The sequence below is a fragment of the Apiospora phragmitis genome (assembly GCF_038363925.1).
Source record: "Apiospora phragmitis strain CBS 135458 chromosome Unknown utg000013l:1.0-2965645.0:1.0-2969333.0, whole genome shotgun sequence".
NCBI lineage: Eukaryota > Fungi > Ascomycota > Sordariomycetes > Amphisphaeriales > Apiosporaceae > Apiospora > Apiospora phragmitis.
In genome coordinates this window covers 2,773,383-2,783,059 of record NW_027117413.1, presented here as the reverse complement: position 1 = coordinate 2,783,059, position 9,677 = coordinate 2,773,383, and the positions used below count along the sequence as shown (strand labels likewise).

The 9,677-nt window shown below is 52.7% G+C and overlaps 5 protein-coding genes across 5 annotated transcripts; 3 read left to right on the top strand and 2 right to left on the bottom strand.

Moving 5' to 3' along the window:
* Positions 1 to 202: 202 nt before the first annotated feature.
* Positions 203 to 2,233, top strand: PG994_014569 (uncharacterized protein; the record flags this gene model as incomplete). Its single annotated transcript, XM_066865978.1, has 3 exons — positions 203 to 735; positions 1,525 to 1,844; positions 1,995 to 2,233. The coding sequence occupies 3 exons, from the start codon at positions 203 to 205 to the stop codon at positions 2,231 to 2,233; spliced, it is 1,092 nt and encodes a 363-aa protein (XP_066709107.1).
* A 256-nt stretch (positions 2,234 to 2,489) lies between these two features.
* Positions 2,490 to 2,830, bottom strand: PG994_014568 (uncharacterized protein; the record flags this gene model as incomplete). Its single annotated transcript, XM_066865977.1, has 2 exons — positions 2,490 to 2,655; positions 2,811 to 2,830. 2 exons carry the CDS (start codon positions 2,828 to 2,830, stop codon positions 2,490 to 2,492), a joined length of 186 nt encoding a protein of 61 aa, XP_066709106.1.
* A 479-nt stretch (positions 2,831 to 3,309) lies between these two features.
* PG994_014567 (uncharacterized protein) lies at positions 3,310 to 3,947 on the bottom strand (the record flags this gene model as incomplete). The annotated part of the gene is made up of 2 exons (XM_066865976.1): positions 3,310 to 3,808; positions 3,862 to 3,947. The coding sequence occupies 2 exons, from the start codon at positions 3,945 to 3,947 to the stop codon at positions 3,310 to 3,312; spliced, it is 585 nt and encodes a 194-aa protein (XP_066709105.1).
* Positions 3,948 to 4,607: 660 nt separating this feature from the next.
* On the top strand, positions 4,608 to 5,960 carry PG994_014566 (uncharacterized protein; the record flags this gene model as incomplete). The annotated part of the gene is made up of 2 exons (XM_066865975.1): positions 4,608 to 4,775; positions 4,890 to 5,960. The coding sequence occupies 2 exons, from the start codon at positions 4,608 to 4,610 to the stop codon at positions 5,958 to 5,960; spliced, it is 1,239 nt and encodes a 412-aa protein (XP_066709104.1).
* Positions 5,961 to 8,093: 2,133 nt separating this feature from the next.
* Positions 8,094 to 8,401, top strand: PG994_014565 (uncharacterized protein; the record flags this gene model as incomplete). Its single annotated transcript, XM_066865974.1, has 2 exons — positions 8,094 to 8,189; positions 8,276 to 8,401. 2 exons carry the CDS (start codon positions 8,094 to 8,096, stop codon positions 8,399 to 8,401), a joined length of 222 nt encoding a protein of 73 aa, XP_066709103.1.
* Positions 8,402 to 9,677: the final 1,276 nt, after the last annotated feature.

The window sequence follows — 9,677 nt, the reverse complement described above, 5'->3', positions numbered from 1 at the left end:
GCTTGCCAATCTTGGGCCCAGAACAGCGCTTTCACTTTTTAACCTGTAAAGGAATAGGTCGTATTTGGATCCATGGCCATTCATTGGTCGTACAATGTGATAGAAGTAGGAGGAAGATGGTAAATGAAGTACATAGAGAACAGATGGGAATATGCCGTCTCTCCCGGCTTCGGAATTCTAGGTTTGTCCGAGATCAATAAGTATGCAATGTTCAGCTCGGTCTCAGTCGGTCCCGATCAACCTGGGCTCCAGCAACGGGGGTAACATCACCCAGGGGTCCAGCGTCAGCCTGACTGTCTACAACCAGGTGGCGTGTGATCTGGAACCCCCTACCAACCCGGGACAGGGCAAGCTCAGCAACTTCCAGTTGGACACCGCCTGTAAGCCGGAGAACAAATTCACCATGGCAGATGCCAAGGATAGTAAGTTCAGCCCCTCCATTGTTAATGTTGGTTTCGTCTTCTGTCCCCAAACAATAGACAATCTGTTTGTCGGTATCGACACTTCGGGGAGTGGCGATATCACCACAGCTATGGGCTCATTTGCCCCTTATCCCAACGTCAAGTACCAGATTATGCCAATGGCCGTCTTTCACGTCGGAGCCGGCACTCGTTTCAACGTAGGTGATCTTGTCAAGGCGGAAATGATGGCGAATACAATGGCCGTGGACTTCAACATGCGTGGCACGAATAACGTCACTCTGATCCACGATTCTGACATGATCTTCTACTTCCAGTAAAGAAGCAGTTGGACTTGTGCGCTTGATTTCAAGGGCTCATCAGGGGGTGCACGGTGTTGGACAGTTGCGAAAGGTCTGACTCCAGTTTCGAGAAGCATGTTAAATTCAACATTTAATGAGAGGGTTCTCGATATTTTCCTTACTAGGTAGTAATAAGAATACTTACATCTAATGTTGCACGATCGAGAGCAACAGATGATACATAAAGTGCTAGCTAAAGGAAAGTAAGAATACGCACAAAAGAGAGAAGTGTTCTCGTGCTATATACAGACAGAAGGAATGGGTCCGTGAGCACGTGACCCCTGCTAGGGTGCTTTTCCTGCAACATCTAATCTACCTATTGTGTTTTCCCAAGAACCTGCAGAAGATTAGATCGTTAGTGAATATGCGTCCGGTGACGTTGAACAGACATTTCAAGGGTGCTTCTTAACGAGACCAAGCACCGTGCCTTACATCTTAATTACATAGCCTCGAATGCATCAACAACCAACAGATGGCAACCCCTGTAGCCATGGAGGTATCCGACCAATCCGACTATGCCATCTCGATGTCGCACTTCCCGGGTTAAAACTCCTCCCAGATTCGGTATCGCGCGGCTTTGTACTTAGGCGCCGGTTATATTAGACCGCGAGTCTCCTCGGAAGAGACGCAGATCTCTCCGATCCACGAACTCTTCCAGACTGAAAATATTATTTTGGGCCTGCCAACCATAATACCATCAGATTCGCCTGGATCAGGGCCCTCGACCACCTCGCAAGCTGAGACCGTAACACATCTCGCACAAGTCCCTGCGTCCGTCGGCCTCACGCTCACCCCCGCGGCGAGGCGCCTCTTTTGGCTACTACAAGGCCCCTATCCGAAGCTATCTCTGTCCTGCCCAAGGACTTTAACCCCGACGGCCCCAGGGAGCCATTTTGCGAGCAGGCCACCGACGGCGGCGTGAGCTGGCACCCCGTTTCGCAGGCAGCCATGGCAGACAGCATGGCCACAAGCCCCTTAACGGTCCACTCGTCCGATCTCGCCGACTGGGCCGGTGCTTGGTGGGAACACCATTTCGAAGAAGAAGAAGAAGACGAGGATGACGAGGAAGCTGAGGAAGACGAGGGTCATAAAGATCAGAGACCAGCGAGAGATGATGCGAGGCCATACAAGTGCGGGTGCTGCAGATAGGAGGGCCCCAAGGAGGACTGGGATCCGATCGTTGTGCGGCCCTCGGGGAAGCCATATGTCACGGTGCACGACTACGTGTCGGCAGTGCATCCGTGGCTGATGGACCAGCGCGCCGAGATCCTACAGGCCCGCAACGCCGGCGGCGAGCCACTCCCCGAGGACACTAAATTGGTGGTCCAGGCCGGATTGGCGAGCGTCATAATGAGTGAGGAGCGGGATTGGCTTAGGACCAGGAGCGTCATGTATGAACAAACGAATGCCGCCTCCCCTCCTGTGTGGACGGAGGGCCCAAGGGGCACAAAGAGAGGGCGCGCAGACTCGTGATGGAGCCTTTGTCCAAACAGCCATTGGATAAGCAAGAACTGGTTTATTGCATCTGATAGTCAAGTAATACTGCTATATGGACATGCTAGGCCCTCGGTCGTCCGCGATCCCACGGCATGAATGACGTTCAGCCTAAATTCGGACCCCTAACGAGCTTGACGGTGTTATCAGCCGGCTTGGCTCTGCGGGCGAGTAACAGTCGAAAGAAGGATAGTACTGAGAGACGGGAAACTGTTCGTATTAAACGTGCATGTAGCTAGTTGGCCGTCGGCGCGGCAGCGTCGACCCAGCTGGTGGTGGTGCGGTCCGGGTAGACGTAGGAGGTGATGCAGGACTGGGGCGGGCACGGCGCGCCGCAGAAGTGGTCCACGATCGAGGTGGGGGCCGGGCTCGGGCATCCGGGGAGGTTTTCGTAGATGGTGCTGATCTCACGAGGCAGCTAAGGTCGTTTTGAATGGTCAGATTTAGTTGTGCCAAGGCGAACAGGAGCATCAAGGGCCCTTGAATACGAGACCTGACAACGGTGTCAATGCTGACGACTCTAGGTCATACTTGGTAACATTTCTACATCAGGTACGACAATGATGAGGAGGCCATGTTCTGGGCTGACATGTACGTCAGCCACATTGACAGCTACCCTTTATATTTCCGATACCACGCTGTTTATCCTTCAGCTATAGTAGTAGCCTAAATAAATGCGTATTCTAGCTACCTGACCTCTCTTCGTCTACTTCTTGCACGCTACTAAACTTAAGCCTGTTTAGTCTGAGGTCCCTATCGGGAGCTCGGAAGAACATACTGAAAAGTTGGTTCATTTCACGTCCCTTCGAGTTGGAAAAGGGCCGTCAAAGGGTCAAGTGATGTATTTTATATTTAAACGAGTGTAGTCCCATTCCTCGAATACTTTATGTATCCTTTCAACGCACCGGGCGCTGCGCAAATCTACCCAAAGAGAAATCAACTTTGCCACCCTTTCCCAATTGTGGTTCTCACACCTCCGCCGGTGGTAAGAGTCCTATGATCTGTTAATGAGAGGAAGGGAACGCGCATGTAACAAGTAAGCGGCAGACACCTGTTTAGGAGACCTTTCGGCCCTCCATGTAGACGTCCTTGTTGGCCTGGATGAGGACAGTGCCGAAAGGGGGATCCTTGTCCACGTCTTCGTTCGCGCGTTCCAGGGTGGAACAGCCTACTCCCAGGTCCACACAGGTCGACTTGGCCTTGTCGATGATATCGGCCATGGCCTGGCAGGCCGCTGGCACGACATCCGAGCGGGGCACGCTGAGGAAGATCTTGACGTCCGTCATCATGGAATCCCGGATAGCCTGCTCCCATCTATCCAGCTGGGTGTTGAAGTCGCCATTGTCGGGATTGGCGGCGCTGACGTGCGCCAGGATCTTGTCGACCTGCACGCCCGCGTCAGCCGTCCCGACCGCGGCGGCGCCGATGCAGGTCGATAATCCCTCGGTGTAGAGCTCGTCGTTGGAACCGGCATTATCGAGCGTGCCTTGGTCGACAGTGATGCGCGCCCGCTTGTCTAGAACATTACTTTCAACGTTGGCGACACCGGAACCACTGGGAAGCCGTTGTTAGCACACATTGCCCCCCGATCACAGGATTAGACTTACCGAGGAACCTTGGTCAGTTCTGCAAGGGAAGAAGTGACCAAGAGGCCTGTCACGAGGACATTGGAGAGGTTTTTAAGTAACTGCATCTTGTCCTGCGTGATGGAATCTCAAACCCTCCGATGGTGGTGAATCTTGATTGGTTTAAAAATGAAAAGTGTGGTGGTTTAATATGAGTAGCTGTTAGATGTGAGAGGCTTCGGATAGGGGCAAACGCACCTTTTATAGCCACCAAGCATCTCTTGATCTTTGGCCGTGATCAAAGCAAAGGCGCCTGCCTAATATACCCAAGGCTGGCCCAAGAGGCTGTAGTGGGTGTGCAGCTCCTTCGATGCGACCTTCGTGGTCATGATCCTGCTAGGATGCACCAAGCATCGCTCGATCTACGCATCAGGTAATGTTATTTACAATACTAGTAGAATCAAAGCTGAAAATACCCCTGACATGTTATTACCGCCCGATCAATTTCAGGCTACAGTTATATTCTTCCATGGACAGATTCTATAGCGCCAAGGAACAAGGAATAATAGTTGATTGGACTGACTTGTTCGTATGGGGACATGCGGTGGACGCTCACGTGTAAGCTGACTAGAGTCCACGTCCAGAAAGAGTATGATCTACAGGTTCTTAGAGTCAAAAGATGTTCCGCGGAGGGAACTTCTCTTGAAATAGAAACAATGCTGACAGATATAAACAGCGGATTCAACATATAGGGAGGTTTCGGACCTTCTCCTCCTGCCAGAGAATCGATGGCACGGCTCTCTGGAGATGACACGTTACGGGAGTCAGATGACATCATCGCTGCGCCCGAATACAATCGCCCTCCATTCACTTTCTACCAATCATCCACATCAAGACATGTTTGCATTCTCTCACACACGCCCTCTCTCTTTCATCCAGCCACAGCTCTCATTGCAGTTCTCAGACCATAGAACACCATCGACGATGCCTCCAACCTATTCAACACCCCTCTTTGAGCCAAAGCTTTCTTACGCGGTTCCGAGAGACACTGGTTTCTACTTTTCCCCAAGCTCCCGATCGAGCTACGAAGGCTTATCTGGACAACATACCTTCAGCAACAACGCATCATCACCATAAAAATCATCCCAGAAACCGGATCAGGTGATGAATATGATAGATATGTGATCGAAGCACAAAGAAGGTACCGTCATAGCAAGCTCCTCCGCTTGTGTCGCGAGTCCAGGACAGTGGCGCTCGAGTTCTTCAGCCTCCGCATTCCGTGCACCAATCTCGATACCCTCGTCCCGTTATATTTCAACCCAGAACATGATATCTTGTCTATAGACCAAAAGTACGATGGATTGGGCTGGCTCGTCGACCTTTTGCCCAAGTTGACGGTATACGACTCACGGGGTGTTGGGGTCCTCCACCTCGCCACCAACAGCCGTGTGCTGAGTAATAGGCTCGATCTGGAGACTCTGGAGAAGTTGAGCACATCGGCCCGGAAGGCTTCCGCTGAGGCGGTATCCAGCCTACGGCATCTGTGGATCATGTCCATCGAGCAGTCCAACACGCGGGCCATGGCCGGTGGCCTGGACTGGCGGAACGCGAAGGTCCATCACAACCGGGCAGTTCCGGTCTTCCCACTACTCCAGACGTTTACCCGACTCCCAAAGGACCCTAGACCCATCGAGCTGGACCTCGGCCACATTGCCACGTTCTACCATCCACAGGAATCAGTGAACCGGTGGCGGCAGCTTGAGGAGTTTCTCGGAATCAACCGCAAAGAGCCGCTGGAACTGCGCGTCTTGCTGGCTGCGGATGCGACGTACTCTTCCTGGGACGGGCAGACAGGCCCCATCGTAGATCGGACTACGGCGCAGAGATTCCTCGAGAACGAGGAGAAGTGGTTCCGAGATAAGACTTGTACGCTGTTTGACGTACGCGTTCCCTACTGGGGCCAGTATCTGAATAAGGAGGAGTGGGAGGGTCTGAGAGGACGTCTCCAAGACGCCGTTGGCTTCTGGTTATTCCCAGCGGAGGCCTTTGGTCCACTCCGCAATGACGGCATCACTACGTTGAAGAGGACCAGAGACTTGAGGAGCCACCCACCTGAGCTCTGCGTGTTTGATATGAACTAGAGTAAGAAACTGTACATTAGTCGGGGGTGCTATATCATTATGACCAAGAGCTGAATGGCATGAATATCACTGGCACTTGAACGACGCGATATGATCGGCGGCGCCACCCAGAGAAGGGCTATATGCTGTGTCGTATTGGCAAGAACATGAAGGGGATCTACCCTTCACGATGTAGAGAAGAGAAGTGAATTAGAGACGATTGGTCTTGATGACCCCTATCGAATCTCGGCGTAAGTGTTACCATTTTTGGAATAAACGGGATATCTTAGTAGGGAATAATGCCGACTCCTCGAATAAACGGTGAATCTATTACCTCTAAGACACTGGGATAACGAGGAATACCGGCTGGAATAGGAAGGGATAATCCCCGCGGCCACTTACCTATTGCGAGTTGTTTCCTATTACGATTATAGAATCGTTCATATTCCTGTTCGTATCGACCATTCTAGCCCACAGCTTGTGGTGGATTGCTGCCCCCCTTGGTCCCGTGGACGGGCACCCAGATACCTGTGCATCCCAACGATCACGCCGCCCTTCCTTGTTCGCAGTAGCAGTCACTATCACCCAGTCTTCCGTTGCCGTCACTCTCGGGAGATCTCCGCCTAGCGGCCAAACGTGAATGCAGCAAGTGCAGCTGACCCTCACCACTCCAGCACTCCTGCTCAGCTCCACCGGCAATATTCTGTGGCCTTTGACCTGTAGTGCCGCATCACGGAGCTCCAGCGTGGGCAGTCGCGAAGTGCAGGCTGGAATATTGTCCACACGGTCGAGATCGGGCAGCCAACACTCCATAGGGGCTTTGTTGCAGGCGGAGTTGGACAGGATGGACCACAGGATACAACCAGCGTTGATAGCACCGACTATTACCTCGGGCGTGTTCTTCCTGTCGAGTCCGTCCGGAAGTTTAGGACCATCGGCCAATGCCATGAGTGCATACAGTTTGTCCCCTTGGGTTTCACTCTTCCTACTCATAATCTGGGGCAGGAGATATCCCATCCGTTTCCCCTTATAAGGGGGGATCGGGAACGCTCCCGTATAGCTGCCATCAACCTGCAAGCAATGTAACTCCAGGGGTATTGGTGTATACGTTTAATGGTGGTAGACGGTGGGTGAGACTTTGAATTCGCGTTGATAATGCTGTTGTCGTGTTCCGCAATCAGCTGCATCCATCCAAGGTCGAGTATTTGGCGCTTGAACACCACCAACAACTGGTTTGCCCACTTCCCCTCCATCAGGGTCCACGCCCGCTGGTTCCATGGATAGGCGTCGGCTACTGTCAACACCTCCCTGGCCCTCGATGACATGTCTCGGCTGACTGTCACCATCGCAGCCAGCCCGCAGCGCAAGGCTGGGTCGTTGATCTCCACGTCCTCCATCATGACCGTAACCGCCGCAGCTGTGGAGTAGATACCACCCATCCTCTCCACTTCCTTCTGCACCGCAACCTGGTCCGTTTGGTCTATACAAAGCCTGTTGCACCAAATGTGGCGAAATCCTGTATCCTCGGCCAAGCGGATCGCTGCTTCCGTTATGGCCTTGTCGTCGTACATGCTCCAGACATAAATTATAGCCAGATAGGGCTCGCCGCTCCATGGTACTGCTGATCTCTCAACGCAATCCCAGACCAGTGTCGGGCCCTCCGGACTCTACACGCTGCGTGAAGCCGCCACTTTCAACCGCGCCAAAGTCAACTCATCCAAACTTGGCAAAACAGACTCGACACCTGGTGTATCCACCACCCTCTGCATCCGCTTTCGTATCTTGTCCAACATGTCCTTTGTCCCAATTACCTCATGCGGCCCCTGGAGGTGCACCCCCTCCACTGTTCGTTCGATAAACACATCATTGCATAGGCCTCCTATGGTCGTAGCACAACAAGTAGTTGTCGTACTAGATAAGATCGCGCCTGTTCCGGCAGCCCTCCTGGGACAGCCTTCTCGCACACAAGTGGTATGGAGTGTGTTTCGCAGGTTTGATACGATCGCCTTTAGCGGGTCCGACAGCTCGGCAAGTGCATCCAGGATAGAAGAGGAACCCCATACTTCCCAGTTCTGCCCCTTTTGGCCCCGGGCAATAAGGACGACGTTTCCCGTGGCCTGACGCACCCACACTTCGAGATGTTCCTCGCCCACGATGACCAGCGCCAATCCTACCCTCCACGACTTTGAACATTCCTCGACGCAGATCATGTTGCAGCACACGTTTACCCACATGGCCTTGCCAGTCTCTGTGAGTAACACTCCCTCCTCGCCAGTCCATGAGCTTGCGAGTGTTAGAACGACCGTGTCCCCAGTGTTGTACTCTGAATCCACCAGCATGGACCTGATCAGCGCCCCGGTGGCGGCTTCACACAAGGTATCGTGACAAGCGGCCATCTGTTGGGCGTCTTGGTGTCCCAACGATCTGCTGATCTGTTGGCTCAGCTCATTGCCGGACCATAAGGCTTTCATCTTGCCTGGCGAGAACCAGCCCAGCGCTGGTAAAGCTGGATCTACCCCATTTGCGCGTAAACAAGCCCTCCTCACTGGAATCCTACACAACGATGCAAGACCCAAACACATGCTCAGCCCAATGCAAAACAAAGCCACCTGGTTCCCCAGGAGAAGTGGCGGTAGTGGTGATCCAACGAATACCCCAAGCAGTACGAGTAGTACGTATAGCATAGGCCAGAAGACCGGTAGCAAAGCAACAAGAGCTACGAAAATACCCAGGTAAGCTAGAAGGGAAGCCAATGCGTTCCACTTCTCCACGAGTGTGCGCATACTAGACGTCGATCCAAGGCTCCTCGTAGCTACTACCAAACCGAGTACCGGCCCATCCGGCCTTCCTCGAGATGCCAGATGCATATCCACTGAGTGAGGGGCCTGGGTGTTTGAGAGACGACGTTTTTTCTTCTCCGAACGGCTGACCTCGAGGCTGAGGTTATAGTTGCTGGTAGGAGTAGACATTATGTGGATCGTGGTGGTCGAAGCATTTCGTGCCACTCGAGAGCAAGTGACACTGTTTGTCGCAGTTGTGTCTGCGTGTTGGAATGTGGGAAGTATTGGTCCTCCGCTCTCAAACTTGGTCATTAAGCATGTAAGCACTACTTACATAGCCTTGTTATGTTGCGTTATCAAGATCTGCCTCATCCAAGTCCGATGCAAGTAGAGATAGAGCGCTCGCTGTCAGCTGCCCAGCCGGAATCTTACTCATCGTGGATGTGCCAAGATGTTCGGGCATGGGGATGGCCTGGCGTATCAACCTCGCCCCATTCACTTAACGGTTTTCTTTCGAAAAGTGAGCAAATGTGACCAATGGAACATGTAAGAGTTTCGGACTGCGCTTCCAATGTAAACGATGGGATCCTCCAGCTTGCTCCGCAGCGAGGTTCCTCATCCAACTCAAGGAACATGCAGATGCGAATTATCGGAGCCGTTAAATGATGCGCAACTTGTACTACTGGTCTGTCAGAAATATAGGGCCTAGATTAGCCCCTGTCAGGACCAGAGTTGTCGGTGCCAGGTATGACATTACGACCAACAACGCCGCAGACGTGTCGGTTGATGGCCACCATATTTACTCTGCAGAGCAACAAGTAAACAAGGGTCGAAGAATCTCTGGTGCATCCCAACCAGGCTGCTTTATACCCCGCACTCGGTATAATTACCCCGCACTCCAACTGAAGCTTAGGCGTCACACCACTAATAACAGCCTACCTATGGCGCCTGAAATATA